General features: G+C 39.1%; 1 protein-coding gene across 3 annotated transcripts; it reads right to left on the bottom strand.

Moving 5' to 3' along the window:
• Positions 1-1,465: 1,465 nt before the first annotated feature.
• Positions 1,466-21,068, bottom strand: lbr (lamin B receptor). 3 transcript variants are annotated; one of them, XM_032585716.1, is made up of 14 exons: positions 20,905-21,068; positions 15,476-15,650; positions 14,215-14,436; positions 13,943-14,032; positions 8,994-9,180; positions 8,720-8,913; positions 7,752-7,806; positions 6,278-6,472; positions 6,078-6,181; positions 4,997-5,122; positions 4,745-4,913; positions 4,143-4,223; positions 3,925-4,047; positions 1,466-3,174 (listed from the first exon to the last, which is right to left on the bottom strand). In XM_032585716.1, exons 2-14 carry the CDS (start codon positions 15,638-15,640, stop codon positions 3,014-3,016), a joined length of 1,872 nt encoding a protein of 623 aa, XP_032441607.1. In that variant the 5' UTR covers positions 15,641-15,650; positions 20,905-21,068; the 3' UTR covers positions 1,466-3,013. The 3 variants fall into 3 exon arrangements, with proteins under 3 accessions (XP_032441607.1, XP_032441610.1, XP_032441609.1); XM_032585719.1 differs by having other exon boundaries at positions 13,943-14,029; XM_032585718.1 differs by lacking the exon at positions 20,905-21,068 and adding an exon at positions 19,675-19,803.
• Positions 21,069-22,662: the final 1,594 nt, after the last annotated feature.

Here is a 22,662-nt window from a genome sequence, read left to right as displayed (position 1 = left end):
TCTTGCCTTTCAAAATAAAACAAGATACTAGAGGATTCCTTGAGCAAACATCAACCTTTAGGGCAAACTTTACACATTTAGCAATGGCGATTTTAGAGGAGCTTGTATGAATTTATTCCGAGTGTCCTGTTCTGTGGCAAACAGCTATCTAATTACAGTTACATGGTTGAAGATAAAGGAATCATCAAAGCAGTGACGGCGTAAAAGAGCAAATGTAGATAGAAAGAAAAAAGTAAATTTTTACATATGGGCCATGTAAAAAATATAGAATTTTAAAAATATATAATTTCATGATTTGAGAAATGTTTGTGCACTTCAAATCATGAATGTATTTTCTGTCAATCATTAATGTCAGCTTGAAGAAAAAAAAAAGAATTTGATCACATTTCGTTCATATTTTAACAAAATAAACAAATTATTTATACCTTTCCTAATCTTTTAGCCATCAAAGCAATCGAACTTTTTTAACAGCTTCATGTTTTCTCTGGTGTTCTATTTATCTTTGAGGTTGGAAAGCCTCTTTGCCACCACCCTCATCTTTATCTCTCTCCTTTATATTTAAGCTGGAACTCGAAACCACTCCAGAATATTCATATTACTTTCAAGAACATCAGTTGGAAAAAAATAAAAGATTACCATAAACTAGCCCTGTCACAATAAATCAATCAGATGATAAATTAAAGCGAGCTCAATTTCCATTTGCCTGATTTATCATTTTTCTCTGACAAAAACTGGATGACAAAAGTCTCCAGTCTGGTGACTGGCCTTAACTGGCCCTTTTTTTATTTAAAAAAAGGATAATTTTGTTTACACAGTCATAATTCATTTTATTGTTTTGTTTATTTTGGATATTTAAAATTTCTTTCAATTCCAGTGTTTAATGTTAAACAGAATTTGAAGCTTATTGATCTTTGAGAATGTGTTCTTGGATCATTATGCCTCTACCTTTATATTACTTGAAAATTGTCTCAAACAACAATTTTACCTTTTTTGCAATAATTTCTGGGAAAATGTATTATTCAGGAAAATTTGTTATTGTGAACCTTGGATAGTTCTTTCTTCCACTCACCTTTCCATTCTGTTTGGATGTAGTGTCTTCCCCATAATTACATCGGTATCTATATCACAACATAGCTTGTGATATAGATACAAGCTATGTTGTATCTATATACAACATAGATAACGGATATAAAAATATCAGTTTTTATTTTTTTTAAATAAAATTTTTATTTAAAAAATTTTATTTTTAAAATAAAATTTTAAAAATGTTATTTTAAAATGTTATTGGTCTTATGTTATTTTGAAAAAAAATATTTAAAGCACAATTATCAAAACACCTAAAGCAGTTTAGCAGAGCTTAGTTACTTTGAATTGAATCACTCGAATATCTCAACTTTCAATCGACCCAATCAGAAAGGCTTTGTTCTTCACAACTGCAAGTAAATAAATAAAGCCACACAAAGTGGGACAAGAAAATACTGAAAATCTTTATTTGATGCTGCAACATTTACACAGATAAGCTTCATCTAGCTGCTATTCTGGATTCCTCCTCACAGTAAGCCCCACTGGATCTGTTGATGTTCAGCTGTACTGCTTCCCACTATAACATATGATTCACCACAGATTAATCTTGGAGCAAAACAGGGTCGAGCCAATTCCAAACTGAATGGAATCCAGAACCCTGGCAGGCCTGGGTGTAAACATAAATACAGTGGTCAAAATTAAATTAAAAAACAAATCGCAAATTTTTTTTTATAAAATAAAGCAACATTAAATAGCTACTTGGAAACATTGCAATTATACTATTATCACTTCTATTCTTAAAAAATAAATCACATGATTAAAAATTATTTACAAGATATTCAGTCAGCACAGCATTTAAAAAAAAAAAAAAAAAAAAAAGCCAACTACTTAGTTTAGCTGATGTATTGCTACTTGTATGATGAACTACAGCTGAACATGCATAAAAACACTTTGAGGTTTGGAGATGGACAGGTTTCAATGCTACCGGGCGTGGCAGGTCGTCACAGTAAGAACTTCATTCAGTCATCACTGGCCTCATGTGGAAATTAAAGCTTAAAATAAGTACAATCAATGAAAATAAGTGGCATTATATGGGAATTCATAACCAATTCAATTCATAATAAATAGCACCATCCAGACTCTACGAGGATATACTGTCGCTGTTAAAAACGGACGAGTTTGACTTGTGTCACACTCGCAACACAGCGCCACCTGGAGGGTTCAGGGAGGGGAGAACAGTGAGTGAAGCTGAGGTAGCGAAGCCAATCAAATACACTTTGGGACAGAGACAAAACCCATTAGTGCATTTTTAAATAAAACCTCTAAAATCATCTGACGCACTCGAGTTAAAACTAGGTTTCTATAGATTAGAAACAAAACGAAGCTAAAAAATGTCCTAATTTACGTTGGAGTCCTGAGTATTAACATGAGTCACAGTTCCACTGTACAGATCATCACTGAGGGACGCAGTCAGTCCCGTCCTTCACAATATACACAGGCTGACGACAGGAATGTCTACTTAGACGTAATCAGAAAAGCCAAGCTGGAAATGGAGCAGAGTGAAAATGGCTGCTACAGGGAAATTTGTTCAAAAATAAAAAAAAAAAGAACTGAAGGTTCTGCAGGTGGTATGTTACTTTGAAGTATAAAAAACAAATGTGTATATACAAAAATATACAGTACGTCCTAACAAAATATTCCAACAAGAGGTGCTTACTTTTTCTTTTCATTTTCTCCTCTTTTGTAAACTTTTTAAAGATTTCATTTTTTATAATTATTTTTCTATTAAAAAGGCAGTTCTTGAAAAAGTCCAAAATATAATTGTCCTTTTTTTCCTATTCATTATATAAAAGAAGAAAAAAAAAAAAATTAAAAATTCTTCAATTCAGATTTAAAAATGTTCCAAAGTCAGTGGGTCAGTCGGTCCAGGACGCTCAGAGGGCATCCTGGTGGTCATGATGCTGGGAGGGGAAGACCTCGGATCGGATCCTCAGTAGACGCCGGGAATGATCCGGTAGCGCACCGTTCGGCAGTACTTGTCCCACGCCGAGCCGTACTTCCGTCGGCACGCGTTCATGTCGCGGGAGTCTCTGTGCACCAGGAGGATGAGGAAGTAGATGATGTAGTACCAGGGCAGCAGATGGCTGAAGCCTGCAGACAGGAAGGGCACAACATCATACATCATCTGGAGTGGGCTCTCATTTGTCCATAGCGAGCTATTCTGAGTGGTTTTATATTTATTGACAAATATTTATGATTTATTGATGACTCTGCAGTGTATGATTTCACTGGCTGGTTCCCACTAGCAGTGGCTGGTTGATTCTGATTTTGACAGATATTGATGTTTTTTAAATAAGGGATACTGTCATGTGATGCAAAGTCATAAAAAACCTTCAATTTTCCAATCTTATTTTATTGAATAACATCGAACAATATCTGTGAAACAATACAAACCTTTTTCAGCTGCACATAGTACTGTGATATATACATGAAAAATTTAAAGCATTGCTGTCCAAACTACTAAATTTACATTTTAAAAACAAAACTTGAACAGCTTAGACCACAGACTGTTTTTTTAGCTTACCAAAAATACAATGCACAGAAGTATTCTGTTTTTACAAAACAACCTAAATCACTAATAAAGTGGCCTAAGTTTTAGGTAGGCTAATAGATAATGTACACTTAAAAGGTGTAGAAAACTACACCTAGATATGCTTTATATGGTTTCACTTTAACTCTTGGTCATGTTTCTTAGTCTAGTTTGTCACCTTTTGAATTCACCTCTCTCTCTCACTCACACAAACTTCAGCAGTGTTTAGGTTAAACGTTCCAGAGTTAGCCGTGTCATTTTGGGCCTTTGGAGCCTGAATGTTTGTGCTAAAAGAGGTGAGGTCCACTCACCACACGGTAGGGACCAGGCCAGAGCCATGATGAGGTCTCCCAGGTAGTTGGGATGGCGGACCACCCCCCACCAGCCGGACACCAGCAGGCTCTTCCCTGTAGCTGTGGGGATGGTTTTCAAATCTGGACACATCGGGAGAGAGGACACTGAAGTTTTCCTGTGACAGCCTGAGGAAGACGGCGTCCAAAGGACGTCCCAAACCCTGGGCTGAACTTACGGGACAGTCTGGGGTCCGCCGGATTCCTCCTGAAGGCGTTTTTCTCAGAGTTTGATTTCCTGAATATGTAGAAGCCAACAACTGAAACACAGAGGCAGACTGTCATGACGACTGACTCTGCTGGACGATGAATCGTCACAGTAGTTAATGCGATAAACGAGAATATTTCTGCTTGGAGACCATTTTTACATAATATATTGATTACTGCATCATCAGGTTGATTTTCTTTAAATGGGACAGTGCATATTAATGAATGTATAATACTCTTGTCAATATACCGAATTCAGCAAAATGCTCATTTCCATCCATGGAAGGTACGAAAACATTACAATTTCATAAATAAAAGTAAATGCAGTAAATAAATAAAAACTATTTGTGGTCAGAAAATCTTATTTTAAGAGGCCTGTATCAAAGTGCTGGTGACATAAAATGTTTACAAAACTATATAAGATCTAAAACAGATATAGTTCAGAACATATCTAAAACTACATTAACATGAAGTTAACAGGTGTGGGCTATATAGTTTTATTACAATGTTTTGCGGTATTGTTGTGATAATATTTTAAATAATTCGATATGATAATTGCTATGATACTACTCACGTTTGAGTACAACGATGGCAGTGAGCACTGGGAGGCTGAGGGGGTTGGGGTGGCTAACCAGGTAGTTAGCCTGCAGGGTGTAAGTGAAGGGAACCCACACCAGATCCCCAAAGGCCAGCATGTAGCCGAAGCCGTCATCCATCAGGTCCATGGTGGTCAGGATGGCCTCCTGGAGGAGAAACACTGGCTCAATCACGTTTCAGCTGACAGAGGGGACATTTCTGGGAATGTTGGCAAGTGAGCTGAGCGAACCTCGTTCCACAAGCCGTCCACCACGTAGATGAGCTGGAAGACGTTGACCAGGATCATGGAGCATGACGGAGTGTCCAGTTTCTGCTGCTTCATCTCAGCCAGCGCCATGGCAACGTTGATCAGACACTAAGAAGGAAAAGTCATATCAGTCAATGGAACGAACGTCCAGAAACGCTATGACTTTTACTAACATGATGTCACCACCAGTTGCTTTTAGTCTTAGGATTCTCTGTGAATACATAAGAATACAGGCCCTGTTGTTTTTAAATGTTCCTTCATTCCAAGGTCTTTAATGTGAAAGTCACAGAAAGAGACAAACTGACCAGTTTCCTCCTGATTTGATTATATTCAAATTCTGATGTCTAGAGATACTAGTTGTGAAAACAGTCACAGTGTGGACGCTAAAGGAGCATCAGCTAACACTGTTCAAGACTCACAGGACAAACAGCCATTCAGACACACACTCTTATGGCCAAGGAAAATTCAGAGACCAATTAACTCAGTCATGTTTTGTTGTTGCCTGAGTGTCCAAGCAAAGCTTTCAAAAGTGGAACAAGAAAGGACGCAGGACTTTTTTGTTTCTAGGCAACCGTGTTACCAACTGCTTCATAAATATGGTGTTAAATCTGATCATCACTACATTGTAATATATTACAATGTAGTGATGATCAGATTATCAGAAGGACAACAAACAAATCGATGGTTTTAAATGGAAGCGATGACTCATTAAATGTTAGTGTTAACACAGTTTAGTTAATATCACTCAATGAGCCTTTCCATGAAACAGTCACCTCACTAGTTACTGTAATCAACTCACAGCCACAGATTGTTATTAAGTGTAAAATAAACCACAGAAAAATAATAGATCTCTAAATTCAGCAGGGGGTGCTGTTTTCTAACAGTACTAAGGTGATGATTCAACAGTAGATTGAGAAGAAGAAAGGCAGAGAGCGAAGAAGACATGCAGCCTCTGCATATGGTGAACCTGCTCTGCCACTGAGCCATGTGGCGCCCCCTGGTGGCGATGTTTGGCCTTACTTGCCCACTTTGAATGATCCTCAGAAATGCCATCAGCACTCACCCAGCCAATGAGTCCAGGACGCATCTCACAGAAGAACTTTAGGTCAAACTCCTTGATGCGAGGATTCAGCTCACGGCCTTTAAAGAAGTCATAGATCACCTTTCCTGGACAGTCAAAGCAGATGGCAGCAGGCGCCGTTAAAATGAGGAGAAAGCACAGCGCACGGAGGCGGAGCATGGCTGATTTGTGATGCGTCTCACCCGAGTTTCCTCCCAGAGCCCGCTCATCAAGGCCGGCGGAGCGGGAGCGGACATACAGGTAGACGCTGAGGAGCATGGACACCAGGAAGGAGGCGGAGGTCAGCTGCAGGAAGTGGCTGTGGATGTAGGTGAGGTCAGCTCCCTGGTACACTGCTGCTGCCACCACTGCAGCACTGACCACAAAGGCAAAGAAACCTGCACACAACGATAAATTGTCCCAGAAGTTATTGCGATAAATGATAACATTGTTGTTTTGAGACCATTTTCAAGTAACATAATGCTGATGATATAATAATACAAGAACATACTCTCACAGATCAATAAACTTTCAATTCTAGTGAACATTTAACACTGGAACTGGGAGACATTTTAAATATCCAAAATAAATCAAACAAAACAACAAAAATAACAGATGATATAAATTATGAAGTTTCTGTCATCAAAATTGTCCTGCAAAAAAAGGGTTGATTGAGACCAAAGTCTCAAAGCACCAGTTTTATCATCCAGTTTTTGGCAGAAAGAGAGAAAACAGAAAAACTATATATTATGCAAATGGAAATGACTGAGCTCATTTTAATGTATGATGTGATTTATTGATTCATTTATTGAGAGAGGCCTACACAGAAAACTGGCCGGGAGCTTCCATCACTCTGTGACCTTTGTGTCCGGTGTGAACATCTGATGCTGTGAGACTGACTGGCTAAACGTTACTGTCGCGGCCTTCTGTTCCAAAAAAGCCAAAAATTCCAATAAAGGCTGTGGGTGGTAACAGGTGGTTTTGGATTTGTACACACTTCAGAATTGATTTGTTTATTGTAAAAGTAGAGACAAAATAATTACCAAAAAACGCAACTTAGTCGAAGCGGAAAATAATCTCAATTTAATGTTTGAAGGTATAAACAAGTGTAAACAAGTGGTCAAAAAATCATTTTACAAAACCTCCCGTCCACACCAGACATTTACCAAACAATCCACCTCCACCAAGCACCCGGTGTGTTCTTAATTACTCAAATTAATGGGAGGGTCTAACAATTAACAACGTAATCTAAACAATTCCAAATGTAAAAATTAATTACAAATTTTGGTTCTAAATTAACTTAAATATATTCTAACTACCCAAAGAACAAAACAAAATTGGTAGAAATTACAAACTACAAAAATTTAGCATAAATGGCCACAACAGTTACATTAGCATGACAAATGCAAGTTCATAACACCTGGAATACATTGGCCAACAATTATTGAAATGTAAACAGTCCTTTGATAATGGCTATCAGATACACAACTGGTTAATCTGGAACAAAAAGTGACTGTTATTAAAACCTATGATGATGATGAACATCTGGGAACAAAGTTGCTTCAGTGTGTCACAGTTCAGTCAGAGGTGAGATCTGAGAGTCATTAAAAGCATGAAATCCAGGTAAGGTGAGAACAGAACAGGCTCAGTCACAGAGTGTGACCAGCTAAGTCTTACCATTGGTTCTGTATGTGAGCCTTCTCCCAGACCTCAGCAGGACTCCTTCACTCAGCTACAGAAACACAGAGGAAAAGGAAAAGGATTGAAATAAGACAACAGAGAGAAGAATCAGACAGTAAAAACAGAAGCTGGGCATCAATAATAAACGGGTAGTATTTATGTAGTTTACAGGCGCATTGTGTCATTTTATAGTGCAATAAAGTAACCATGTCAACTTCAGTTATAAAAATGCTATAAATATCAAATATGAAATTTGACTTTGTAATGCAACGCCTTCAAATTGGGCCTCTGTCTCTTTAAAAACTCCTGCTCTTTCTGAAACTCTGCCTTCAGGAAGTTATCACAACTCTATTAACCCTTTAACAATGTTTTTATCAGTGTTGCAATGAGAATTAACTCCTATAATGAGATCAGCATTTTCATCAGGTGTTTGCTAATTGCTGCTGCTAGTCTGAAGGAGCTGAGTGGGAGAGGGCTGCTCTGTGAGGCGGAAGCTTAGAAGCTGCAGCTCTGAGAAGGAGCGTTGTTCTCAAAGACAGGTGTAGAGCCAACCAGGCATTTTGCAGAGATGAATGGTTGCCATGGATTTTAAAGGAGTTCTCAAACATGCATGAAATAATCAAAACAACACTCTAGGTATGTTTTTGATGAGGAAATAGCATTATAACATGACAAATTATATATAAAAAAAGAGGATTTTACAGAGCATTGCCCCTTTAAATGTGACATGATCAGTAGTGGATTATCTAAAATCTGATTTAGCAAGATTGTGTTTACAGTGGGAGCAGGACAGAGCCTTCTGAGCTCCTAACATGTCAGCAAGAGAGCTTCCATTCCTCCAGCCTTCCTCCTGACCACTAATCCAATCTCTGCCTTCCTCCAGGTCATGTGCCGGTTCACATGAAGCCTGGACTACATCCAGCAGCGGTGTTCTCACATCATTAAACCTCCTGATCCTCACTCACCTTCCCAACAGGCAAAGTGTAGAGCAGAGCCTGGAAGAAAATCCAGATGATGACAAAGCCAAGAGCTTGAGGATCCCAGAAAGTTTCGAGTGGAGGCAGAGTGGGGAGGTTTGTCAGACTGGGATCCTTCTGGTTCACCTGGAGGACCAGAAACAGAACCCAGGCAGGCAGGAAGAGCATCAAGACGAGGGCTCCTGGGGACAGACACACAGTTTAAATGAGGTCCCCTCTGCTTGGAGAGATGCACTTATTTTCTGCTTCTCCTGTGACTCACCTATGTTCCCTCCAAAGTCCAGTGGGGTGGAGGAGGCGGCGGCAGCAGCAGGAGGGGCAGCAGACGATCTCTCCTCCCTCTCCTCTGGCTTGGCTTCAGCTGCTTTGGAGTCTCCATCTTCCTTCCTGCGGCGCAGGTTGTAGCGGCCCAGGTTCTTCTCAGAATCCACCTCTACCTTAGCATCAGCCTGAGGGAAACCGGAGAGGATCACTGTGAGCTTTGCATCCTTAGACAACTCCTAATGAGGAATGTCACAATAATCAATAAATCAATTAATTGCATGATAAATTAAAACAAACTAATAACTTTCACTAGCATAATTTAGCGTTTTTCTCTTTCTACTAAAATCTGGATGATAAAAGTCAGTCTGGTGATTCGGTCTTACCCTTATTTTGAAGGGCAGTTTTGTTTACAGAGACTTCATGATTTATTTCATTTGTTGTTTCCGTTTTGTTTATTTCTTTTGGATATTTAAAATGTCTTCCAGGTGTTAAATGTTCATCAGAATTTGAAGTTTATTGATCTGTAAAAATTTGTTCTTGCACTACCATTACTTGAAAATGGTCTCAAAACAAAAATATTATGGTTTATCGTGATAACTTCTGGGACAATTTATTATCCAGCAAAATTTGTTACTGTGACAGGCCTACTCCTAACCTCAAGAAAGTTGAAGTTGATATTGTTGTTGTATCAACCTTCCAGACCCCTCTGGTTCTGGTCTGCATGCCCAGAACCAAACGAAGAGAAGCAGCATTCAGCTTCTATGCACCACAAATCTGGAACAAACTTCCAGAAAACTGTAAAACAGCTGAAACACCGACTTCCTTTAAATCTCGACTAAAAACCCACCTGTCTGGTGTTGTATTTGAAACTTAATCAATTACGAATTTCATGATGGCACTTGACTTAATGTAATGTATTGATTGTCGATTCTAAGCTGCATGACTTTGTGTTTGTTATGATGTAAAGCACTTTGAAATGCCTTGCTGCTGAAATGTGCTATACAAATAAAATTTGATTGATATAAATAGAAACTGAACAGAACACGTTTCTGCTCAGTAAGATACCACAGACAGGTTATAATGCTAAAAATGTATACATAACTTCATACAGATGGGTTCTTTAATAACTATATTTTTGGTTTAAAAAAAAGGCCTTTCAGAGGGACACCCTGCTGCTGTTACAGTAATAATAGAGTTACTGAACTTGTGCCCTGAGACTGGTTCTTTTTTTTTTTTTTTCCCAAAGCAGAGAAATGAAAGCTGCGTGCTGCTCCACCATGCGATGGAGCAACAGAAGCCTTTACAAGGCCCCATCAACCTGCACGCATCATGACATTCCAGCAGCTCACACTCATCTCAAACCATAGCTAGCATTAACATGAGTTAGGTACATTCTCTCTGCTGCCTTGGCTCCTGTTTTACACCACGGTTTTCACTAGAGCCGTCAAAAATTAACACGTTAATTCACAGTGGAGAAAGTGTTTGAAACTCACAATTACATCCACAGGTTTCTGTATTTTTGGACGCAACTTCTTCCTCCTTTTCAGCTGTTTCTCCAGGGTTTCCCCCAGTGTATTATAAGCCTGGCGGCCCACCATGCTTTACTAGCTCCCCCACCAAGCTAAGCGTTGCTGTTTATGTTTTTTTAGGAAAATAATATATATATAAAAAAAAAAAGCTTTTTTTTTTTTTTTTAATCAAGCCGGATTGCAAGGTTCTCTGTATCTTTTCACTGCGTAGTATTTTCATTCCTAAAATATAGGTTTGTAGAAGATAGGTTTATACAGTACTTTACGCATTTAAAGCCGGCAGAGCGGACCAATCACACAGCTGACGCCTCTACGTTACCTCGAGCTGTCGCAGCGTTATTTTTGAAGTTTACCTCAGCAGGGAAAGCGCACACCTCCTTTCACTCAAACTGGACACAGGCTGACCTGTATGGATATTTACATCAACCCCCTGTGAGGAATTATGATTCTTTCCAGAGTTTCTGATCAAGGTAAGAGTTTAAAACCCATCGCGTTAGCTCTGGTTGCGCAGCTCTACGTTGAATCACAGGAATAACTTGTAGTCGCGCTTTCAGAGGTGCGTTGAGGGAGCGATGAGAATGATTTATATTTGTGAACAAAGGATTATGTTTGGCGTTTCCATCCCAGCACGCTGCCCAGCGCCCGGCTCTGTCTGCGCTGATAAAGTTTATGTCTGTGTTCCCGGTTGGTCGGTGCGTTAGTGGTTAATGAACCAGGCTAACCTCATCATTCAGGTTCAGCCCGGTGAGGAGCTTTCGCGCTCTCTTCGTAGTCACGCATCACGCTGGTTTTATATTATTCTATTATTATTTTTCCGGTTACACGAAGGATCAAACCATATCAAATGCTTTGTCCACTTAGTCAGCCAGAGTTGATGCGCGCAGCCGCGTGGAGATCTGAGAAACTCGTCCCTTAAAACTCGAGCAACCAAAACATTTTCTGTGTCTCTTATTAAAAACTCAACAGACACGAAATGGAAGAGCTATTAAAGCCACATTAGCAGCATTAAATTAAATCTCTCGTTTGTTGCGCATCTCTGCGCAGTGCAGCGGCTTTAACTCATCATGCAGGGCCGGTCCATGGCTGTATGAGGCCTGGAGCAGAATCTGACTTAGGGGCCCCTCTTGCTGCTAAAAACATCAGCAACTCTAACAGCTTCTGTGTTAGATTTAGTGAAATCTTTGAGAGGGGGAGTAGTTTAATTGGCCAACCTAAAAACACTCAGTTATAATTGCAGTTTACTAAATTGTATTTGTGAACAAACAGAGCTCAAAGTCAAAGATTAAACTCACAACATCAGATTGTAGCTATGGTAACAACAATCTAACTATGAATATTCTTTGAACCTTTACAAAGTAAACTTGCCAGCTCCTTAAAATCTTGCATTTAAATGTTAATCAAAATTCTTTGCTAAAATCCTTTAAAATTAAATTTAGCAGCATTGAAAATCTCAATAAACAAATGTTGCTTTTATAAATTTGTGGGCTGTGTTAAAATATTAGCATTTATTGGGCCCCTGAAGGACTGGGGGCCTGATGGAGCCGCTGACTTAATACTTAATTGCTGTTGGGGACAGTTTTTCCACTGTTCGGAAAGGACTAACCGACCCGGACAGGGACGTTAACTCTTTGGAACAGAGAGTTTGTTCAGACATCCCCAATGTGGCGAGGACAGAAGCCGCACAAGGACACGCAGACATGGAAGACACGGAGGAGAATTTCTGCAAGTTCTCCAACAATTTGTTAAACAGTTGGGTGAATGCCACATTTCAATCCATCCTGAACCTGAGCGTGACCAGGAGGTGTCTCGCTCAGGAAAAGGTGTTTATAGAGGCGTCATCCATCCCATGCTGTGCAAGCCTCCTTACACATTCAGCTGTCTGACATCCAGGAAAACACATTTCTCCAGAAAAGATCTCCCCAGTCCTGATGGAGCTGAGGGAGAGAATACCAGGTGCGGGAAAAGACTTTGAGATATCTTGTTTACTGGAATCTGTTTTGGTCTGGCTCGACTCCTTTGGAGGCAGTACGGATGAAGAATTGTACCGCGGAAGCACTTTTTCAACATGTGAGACAGATTCCTTAGAGCTGTTGAGTAACGGCCCTCTGGTTGTACTTCCATCTTCACCATCGGTAGACAACATAGCATCTCTTTTTAACTGTTGGGTGGATTTGGGTGTCAAACCTATTTGTTCAGGCTGCAGGTCAAAGTTAAATCACCAACACTGCCTCACTGACAACAATGTTCTGGTCTTTTTTCTGCCACAGTCAGCCAGGTGTAATCATTTAAAACACAGTCATTCCCAACCCAAGCATCAATGTACCTGGAGGATGTGGAACGGAGCAGTACCACCTGTCCTCCGTCATCTGCTGTTGTTCTGACTGAGCCCAGTTTTACACCTACTTAATTCACGGACAGCAAACACTAAAGGCTGTTGATGTACTGTACATGTCGTCACTGCAGACAGCAGCTGCAGTGAAGACATGTACAGAAGGGGCTTCATTTATCTTTATGAGAAGGAAAGAAAGAAGAGAAAGACCAGGAAAACAGACCTAATGTGACGGTTTCTCCAGCCCCTCCTCTCGAAAGCAATAGAGGTACTTTCAGAGAGGAGCTAGAAATTTCTAACTTGGTTCAGGAAAATATCCCTGATGAGAAAATAACCGAGCATTTTGAGGCTGGAGAAGTTTAAGTAACTGGGACAGAACATGTGTTGATGAGTACAGTTACATAAACATTCATGACAAGAGACACTAAATTTCTGGGATAAAAAGATTAGACAGGTTTCCTGTTTGCAGGTTTCTCTCCGGCTTCCTGCCACAATCTAAAATAATGACTGTTTGGTTAATTTCCTCTAAATTCTCCTTAGGTGTGAATAAAACTTTAATTTTGTGAACAAAACGGCTGCATAGTGGCTCAGTTGGGATCAATGTTGCCTTGAAGCAACAGAGTCCTGGGTTTGAATCCCGTCTCTCATTACCCACTTTAATAGAGTCATTATTTCAAAATATGGGCTCAGAAATAATTTAATTAAATGTAGTTTAAAATCATGACTGTAAACACATTATATATATATACTCTATATATATAATGGGATATATATATCCCAAGACTTTTTAATAATTGATTAATTGTGATTAATACACATGATTAATCAATTGATCAGCTGTTTTACGACCCAGTCTTTACATAGACTTATCCCTTTCTGTTTTTATGTGGCAGTCTAGACATGCTCTGGCAGCTCAGCTGTTGATGGAACTTGGTTTGATAAAAACTAAGGAAAAGTTCCAGTTTGCCTTTTGTCTGCTGACCACTGGAGATGCAGACCAGCAGCCTTTGTGACCCCACTAGGGATAAGCGTATTGGGTAATGGATGGATGTTCCAGGTATTTTTGCTACATAATAATCCAGAACTCACCTCATTGACTTTGCTAGCCATGTTATTCTCCTCTTTCTTTTCATGTTTATTGTTGCTATTGTTCTCGGCTGGCTTTTTCTCCTGCTGCTGCTGCCCGTCAGAAAACAGAGGGAGATCGATGGAGATGAGAGGAACAAAAGAAAACGGGAGGAAAAAAGATAAGGTGAGGAACACACGAAGGGAACTTTGGTCAAAATCCAAGACAGACACATTTCTAGAGATGAAGAAAAGGTCCTAGTGACTTTTGACACAGTCTTTCTGAAAAGCCTTACTATGGGGCTGATCTTGATTTCAGCTGCTTGCTTGAGCTTTTTATCCCCGCGTGAAGACGGTGTGCTGTCTGTGGCGACGGCTGCAGCAGCAGCGGTGGTGGTACGTGATGACGAGCGGCGTGTGGTCCTAGCGGGGGAGCGTGAGCGGCTGCGGCGGCGCCCGGGGGAACGGGAGTTGGAGCGGGAGCGCGAGCGAGTGCGCTGCTGGAAGCTGGTGACACTCTGTTGGAAGAAAAAAAGTATTAATTATATACAGTACAGACCAAAGGTTTGGACACACCTTCTAATTCAATGGGTTTTCTTTCTTTTCATGACTATAAGGCAAGAAATCCCACTTATTAACCTGACAGGGCACACCTATGAAGTGAAAACCATTTCAGGTGACTACCTCTTGAAGCTCATCAAGAAAATGCAGAGTGTGTGCAAAGCAGTAATCACAGCAAAAGGTTGCTACTTTGAAGAAACTAGAATATAAGGGCTATTTTCAGTTGTTTTACACTTTTTTGTTTAGTGCATATTTCCACATGTGTTATTCATAGTTTTGATGCCTTCAGTGTGAATCTACAATGTCAATAGTCATGAAAATAAAGGAAACTCATTGAATTAAAAGGTGTGTCCAAACCTTTGGTCTGTACTGTATATTGATACATAGAAAGCTATAATATCATAATCAGGAGGCAGGAGGAAATTTGTTAAAACTTCAGATGCACTGATCCGATAGATATTAAAAAAAGTTCTAGATTGGGTATCCATAATGTGTCCTATCTAGAAGAACAGATCTATTCAGTCTAATTCTACACTTTGTCCTATAAGTGACATCATGCTTTATTATTTTACATTCTATTTAGAATTCCTAATTGCACTTACTGAACCATTTGAAAAGTTTGTTGCAATTTATTCATATGTGTTTGTATGACGGTGGCCAACATGTTTTAGTCAGTTTCAGTTTATTATTTACTTTCCATTGGCTGTTATTCTCCTTCTTGCACTGACTGAACAAATTAAAGTTGTTTTTACATGTTTGACCAAACTAGTGAAACTGTTGGTGTATTTAAGTGTCCTGTACTGGTGCAGAGTTATCAAATAAATCTGTAATTTACTACATTTATGTCTGTGTTTAAAAAAAAACACACACACACATTTCAAATCAATTCTGCAGTGTTTTTTTGTATCAGCCAATAATAAACCTTAGATATCGTATCGGTACTGAAAAAAGTGGATCCCCCAACATCATGGAGATGAGTCAATACAGTGGCAGTACCATGATGTCCTGCTCCTTGAGCTCCAGCTCTGTGCCGTCCTTGTAGATGACTGTGTAGAGGCGGCTCTTAGCATCGTAGCCCAGCACTTTGACCTCGTAGTACAGGCTGCTGCCAGGCCAGCGGCCCATTACCTTGTCCCCTGCTTGGTACTTCAGAGAAGGCATGGTCAACCACCTGAGGAGGAGTGAAACACAGTAATGGACCACTGGAGACGAGCAGGAGGACACAGAGAGACGGGCGGGGAGTGAAAGAGGAAGTACAGAAGGACAACTGGACAGATATGCAGCATCCCAATCACTGTGGGCTAAATGTTTTCTTTGTTGCATCATATTGGTTTCAAAATCAGAAAGCATTTTCATTCCTTTGGTTTCAGTTCCTTTTAAAGAGAGCCTAGGAATATCCAGAGAAAAACTTGTGGTCACAAATAATAAGTACATCTACGGTATGCGGAAGTTTAAGAAAAGTCACCACTGCTCTTAATATAGTAGAGATGTTTTTGAAACCACAGTTGGCAAACTACAAGTGGCACATGTGTTCATCAAAATAACTTCGGTGCTCTGATAAATTCGCCTCCATTTCTGTCATTTTCGGAGATCAGCGGTCAGTCGATCCTCTCATGACAAACCGATCTTATCCAGCGATCTGATCTGAGAATCAGTCACTGTTTCCCTGACAGAGAGAGGACTGACTGGCAGGGCTGCATGTGTTTGGTTAACTATAGTCACCCTGCTATTGCCAACTTACAGAGGTTTTCCGACATGAAAATAAATAAAAAAAAGAAGTAAATCTGCACTGGCCAAAATTGGAATCGGTAAGTCAGGCTTTAAAAAAAAAGAAAAAAGGTCGTCAGCCAAAAATCTGCAATTGGTGTACCTCTACAAAATGAATAAACACTAAAGATAACTTGGAGAAACAGCAGTCAGAACAACTGTTGCTTTTCTGTTGGAGATTAAAGAAGTAGATCATGTTACAGATCCCCGTTAAGTGGACTTTAGTCACTTACAAAATATATATAAAAAAGGTTTAATAATGTCAGTTTCAAGACCACAAAATTCAATTAGATATTTTAATTTACTGAGCAACAGCAAAAGAGAAAAGTTCATTTATTTCAGTTATTTAACTCATTTAGTAAGACATAGTAATTACACTGATATTTTCAGACCTTTATAATAACAATAATTTCTTGCTTACTGCTAATGGAAACACAGACTTTAAGATGAAAATATTACACCAGAGCAATAAAATAAACATTTTTAGTTTAGAAATTTTGGCCTAATTACTCTATTTTATACCTCCTTAAGGTTTGTTTGTTTTGTTCCCAAAAGGTACATTTGGACATGGCGGTGTGTCACGTCTTCCCCCACAACCCACTTTCCTGTAAATTCTTTATCAACAAAGCCAAAAAAAATATCCTTAAAATAAAAGTTCATTTAATCTGACAAACAAGCCCAATCGCAATGCATCTCTTATTTATGGAGCTGTTCCTGGATTCCTACTCTGGTCTTTAATTAGACCAGCCAGGTCTCATAGAAAATTTCCAGTGATGATACAGAATGTCATCTAGTTATCTGTATCAATACAAAAATAATTTATGTGGACAACATAAATATAACTCCAATAATCTCTGTATTAAAATGGTACTTAGGAACAGGTGATATGGACTTGAAATCTTTCATTTTATGGTGATAATAATGATGAGAAGCATTAAAAATATCTAAAAATAAAACTTAACCATAATCATAGTGCCCATTTCTGTCTCCGGGTTACTTTATGTTACATTATGTAATGCAATTTTACCGCAATAACTGCAGTAAGTATAGACTCAGTATGGACATAAATAAATCACATTTTTTCTGTATTGGAGAATGTTGATAATTATTACAGTTTCAATAAGACTCAAGTTCTAAGATGCATTTGCCAATACAAAACAGAAAAAATAAATAAATAATCCATGAGATTTCATTTTTAAAACTGCCATAAAATAAACACACAATGGCCTCAAGCTATGTATGAATAGGATGTCTGCAATGATCCAGGATTGAATTAGTTTTATTATTGATATTGAATGTTGTCTTTTCCCTCCTCTGTGACCAACAGATGAGAAAATAGTTAAATCACCATAAGCAACAATGACAAGAGGTAGTTTGGAAATTTGCAACAAAAATCTGTTATTTTATAATTCTCACAATCACAATAATTATTTTTTGATAAACTGCTTGACAACTGCCAATCCCTAAAAGTACGATTAGGAGTCATTTTTGTGTTTCTGAAATTCTTTAATGCAGCAATGAGTAGAAATGATGAGAGTTAAAATGTGTTAAACCTGACACTTTCACCAGGACTCAACAGCTACTTAATTTTAATTAATACATTAGCATCAACATCAACTTAACCCAAATACCTTCTATTTAAAGGACAGCAAAAAACCAGCAATGACACGGATCGTCATGTGACTATTTCAGTAAGTGCAGCAAGGCATAAGGTCAAGAATTATAGTAATGTATCAGAGAAAAACGTTCTTCTATATGGGAGCTGAACCCATCACAAAGCTACTAAACACACAGGCGGAAATGGCGAGTCTACTCATCAAGTATTTCAAACTAAAAACATTGACGCGCACTGTCTGCTACACTGAAACCCATTGAGGAAATCCTTCTACACCCATCAGATGTGGTGGAGCAAGCTGAAGTCCATTACATCCTAAACAGACTACAAAGCCGACATTTTAACCAATTGTGCCTTTACTCTAAACCCCTACTGCTGTTGGGTTGGAGCCCACTGTGGTAGACTGAAACCACAACACTGTTAGCGAATCTGAACTACACTACATACAGGTCAAAGAGTTTCAAGTGGACAAACCTCCATTAGAACACAATTGGAACAACAGAATGATACAGTAGAGCTAACCACTGTACACAAAGGGATGGGCCAAGCAACGTCAGCATAATGACATTACAGAACAGAGGGACCCGGTGAGTGGGAACACCAGCACAGTACAGCAGAACTGCTGACAGGCATGTCCCCAGTAGGTTTACCCAGAAGCTCTCCATTCAAGTCAGGAAAAGACACAACAGAGAAGGCAGGAATGAAAGGAAACTCAGCGATGCTCAGAGATAGCAGATCTCTGTGATGTGATCTCTGGCACTGAGTTTGACATTCACAAGTGGAATTTTTTTTTTTGCCAATGACAGACATAAAAAATTTTTTTTTTCTATAAAAATTAGAAATAGATGTATTTCGCAAAAATGAAACGGAACCACCCCCCATTCCACGAGATCAACCACCGGATGTTACTACTGACGAAAACTACAATATGAAAGACGACAGAAAGTAGGAGGAAGATGGTTTATTCTTGGGTTTTTTTCAAACAATGTGCAGCCTGCTTCACCAGAGCTCTTACAGCATTGCATAAAAAGTTGTGCGTCATTTGAACGTATTGAATCAATTACTCTTCTGTAAAATCTCCGACTATAATTTCCTTAAAAAAAAAAAAGGCAGATGAGGCTGAATTATGAATACATCTTACATAACAGTTTACATCAGTAACTGCCATGTTTTTTAATGACTTATCGTGTGAACAAGCTTTATCAAGTGTGATTTTAATTCATTTATTTAACAGAAACACTGCAATTGTGAAATTGGACTTTTTGACATTAGCGGAATAGACAAATATTTGTGCACATATGCATTGAAAACGCAGCAAATGCTCCTCTAAGCTATAAACTGCAAAAGACACGTTGTAAAAAATAATAAAAATATTATTGAACAACATTCAGCCTTAGTTAGAAAACAGCAGGGATTTAAACACCCAAGACAAAATATCTGGGTTCAACTAGCCTGGGTTTTTAAGTTCAATTATAGTTTTTTTTTGTTACTTGGAGGCACAGCCTGCTGTCAGCAGTCAGACTCCTGAACATTCCAGCGGTTCACACATCTCTGCTACAAGACAAGAACCTGAAGAAGCTGATTTAAAATAACCCAGATTGCAGGTCTTTGACTACAACTGTTTCTTCTACCTAATCTACAATCAGAGGACAATTGAAAAGCCTCAAAATTCCTTAAACAAACCAGAATCGCAATCCTATAATACGATATATTTAAGTCACATGTTCCCAATCAGCCCCAGATTCACTGGTTACTTTGGTCTCAATAATCGCATCTCGTAAAAACACGAAAGCTCGTTTCAAAAGCGACACACCCAAAGCCGGCCTGTGCTCTGGTCCTCAGGTCTGCTGGCTCAGGTCCATGTCCAATGTGGAAAGTCCAGATCCTGACGATGACGGACTGCCAGCCAATTTATGAGAAGAGACACGGCTCTCACCAGAGGGTGGAGTTTCAAATTAAAAATAAAAAAAAAAAGTTAGACGATTGAGACCCCCACCCACATCTGGAACATGGACTTTTTTACATTCGCCCTGCAGCCGTGTTTTCTCCAACTCAGAGGGGAAACCCGGTTTACGCTTTCGCTTTGAGGCTAGAACACAAATACAAAACCGTTACGTTAGTTCGCTTTCCTGAAAAAAAGTATTTATTTATTAAATATTTAATCACTTTCGAAACTACTAAACGTCAAAGGCAAACACCCAAGTGTATGGGCTTAAACACCTGCCTTGTATTTTATTCTTTTTTTTCTGAGGGAAATCTAATTTTATAGTTTTGGCCTTCAGCCTCGTTTGGTTACTAGCCACTTAATAAGTGGCTTATAAGCCACTAATAATGCAACAACCTGGTTAAAGAAAATGTAAAATAAAAATAATAATAAAAACATGAACTGTTGCTTTAAAAAAAAATCCGCCGTGCGTTGGCTTTGCTTTCAGAGAATCCTGCTGCAGCTACAAGCAACAAAACGGAAAGGAGGGAAAACGTCATGCATTCAAATACTGCTGCTGAAGAAACCCCGATGCATCCGCCAAACAGACAAAGCCTGCGCGCCTATCAATTTACACTGAATACAGACTATTTTATGAAAAGGAAGGGAATAATAGCATGCATGACACCCTTGTAACATAAAAGCCAAGAGAGCGGACGTTATTTCTTCAAGTCTGTTAAAGTTGCCATTTGACAAGGCGGGCGCAATCTAATTCCTGCGCGCTGCATGATTGCGTATATTATTCTCAATGTTGGCAAAATAACGTTTACTAGTGCAGCTAACTGACAACTCCGCCCATCCAAAACTGACCAAAAGTATTTAACTGTAAAATGTAATGTATTTAAGTGGTGAGCATACAGGCAGGCTTCGAATTCAATATGTGTTTATAATGCTTTTGGTAAAAATACGATGCGATTCCAGAAATTAGTCTGAGCCCAGTTTACCGTTAGCAGCAGCTTGGGGATAGCATCGGCTAAGCCCCCGTTAGCCAACAAAGAGAGGCGTAAAGCGGCAGGAAATTCTCCAACACAAGTAAACGCATCATGTAGGAACACTTACCTTATACTGCACGAATAATTCCACTGAGCAAACGTGAGAGATAATCCACCCAACGACGCTGAATTAATGAATTAAGCTTAATATTTTAAAAAACGAACTTTGCTAATGTTTGACGTAGAGCTCGTTCTCCCTCCCTCACCGGGCAAAACCCACCAGTGACCAGGAAGGCGCGAAGCTTTACGATTGGGTGGCTCAGCCTTCATTTCAAACGGCTCTGCGCTCTGATTGGTTACTGGTGGATTTTAAATGAGTTGGGATTGGTTTGGAGACAGTCACGACTATTTTGTTTACTGGTGTCATATTACAGTCGGTCAAAATGGCAGATTTTGTCGAAAACATACAAAATATGACATTCTTTTTAGGGGAAATACTACGGATAAAAAATTACTTTAAATTATTCAGTTAATTGAGATAGGATTTAGATGACGTTAAGATAAAAATGGTTTAGCCGAATTTCGTCTCCCTCCAACTTTTCTAACGTAAACCTAACTATTGCTCGTCTATGCAAACCTATTCACTCACTGCTCAAAGCAATGATCCTGTTCATCCATGTTATGACAGTTTTTGCACCTGTTAGCGCAAGAAAAACTAACAATAAGAGGAAGAAAGGGGCTTTTGAAAATTCAAACTCCCCAATCAAACTGAAGCTGAACTATTTTTTTCTAACTTCCTCATCTTTCTCGCTGCAGCTCAGTGTTTTCCTGTCAGTGCAGCTCTCACCCGAGTCTCTCTGTGGCAGTAAATCAAACTAAAACCTCAAATGAACTGCAGATGCACTACAGAGTTCCACCCAGAGGAAATATTGCCGCATGCGAGGAGGTGAACGTTTAAGAACCAAAAAAATTTTTTTTTTAAATCAAAAGGAGGAAAGCCTCATTAGAACAGGCCCTGGTTGATTTAGATTTAAGCAACTATAGCTTTTAAGAATGTTTTCAACAACCGGATACAGGAACACCTTTATGAGAATAAGCTTAAGTTAAATATTGTTCAAAGCTTTGGTGAACCTACATTAGCTTTTCATATTTATAATCCTCTTTTTGCAGAAAATAAATTACTAGTATGCATTTCAAAGATTCAACTGGATTTATCTTTAAAAATAGTTATTCTTTTTCCTAAAAGGCATTCTCTGTAAGTTAGGCAAATGCAAAGCAACTCAATGTTTCAGGGTTCAACTTGGCCTCTCACAAAGCAGCAGTTCACTTTGTTCATAATGACAGTCCAGGTGCTCAAATGAGGCATCTGCATCACCGCCCCATTTTGAATCAGTCGGCCCTTCTCTCAGAGGGAGTCTGAGACGGAGCGATAGATGTGGGAAGGGAAACTCACAGGATAAATAACGGGAGTGTTCTAGCTCTGGGAAAGAACAAACTAGTCAGCAGACTACAGCAGTTAAAGTCAATACGAGATTGATATAAAGTAAAAACATATTTTATGTTCAACCAAATTACAAAAGAAAAAGCCACACATGTACAGTTCTAACATGTATACGTATCAGAACAGGTATAGCGACTATTGAAAATAATACTTTGTTCGTCATATTTTCTAAAAAGAAAGGACATCTCACGACCTCACCACTGCTGGGATTTCTACCACCATTCATGAGAAACATCATTTTAGATGTCGCATGCAGCAACCTGCGCTGCCAAGGGAGGTTCTGTATTGCATTTTACCAGATTTATGGGGAGGAAGAGGGAGAAACTTCTGGAATAATCTTTGAAAACAGGAGTCTCAAATGGAATTATTTGGGCTAATAGGGTG

Source organism: Xiphophorus hellerii, chromosome 15 (genome assembly GCF_003331165.1).
Source record: "Xiphophorus hellerii strain 12219 chromosome 15, Xiphophorus_hellerii-4.1, whole genome shotgun sequence".
Classification (NCBI taxonomy): Eukaryota; Metazoa; Chordata; class Actinopteri; order Cyprinodontiformes; family Poeciliidae; genus Xiphophorus; species Xiphophorus hellerii.
The sequence above is the reverse complement of the archived record's forward strand: the minus strand, read 5'-3'. Positions and strand labels throughout refer to the sequence as shown.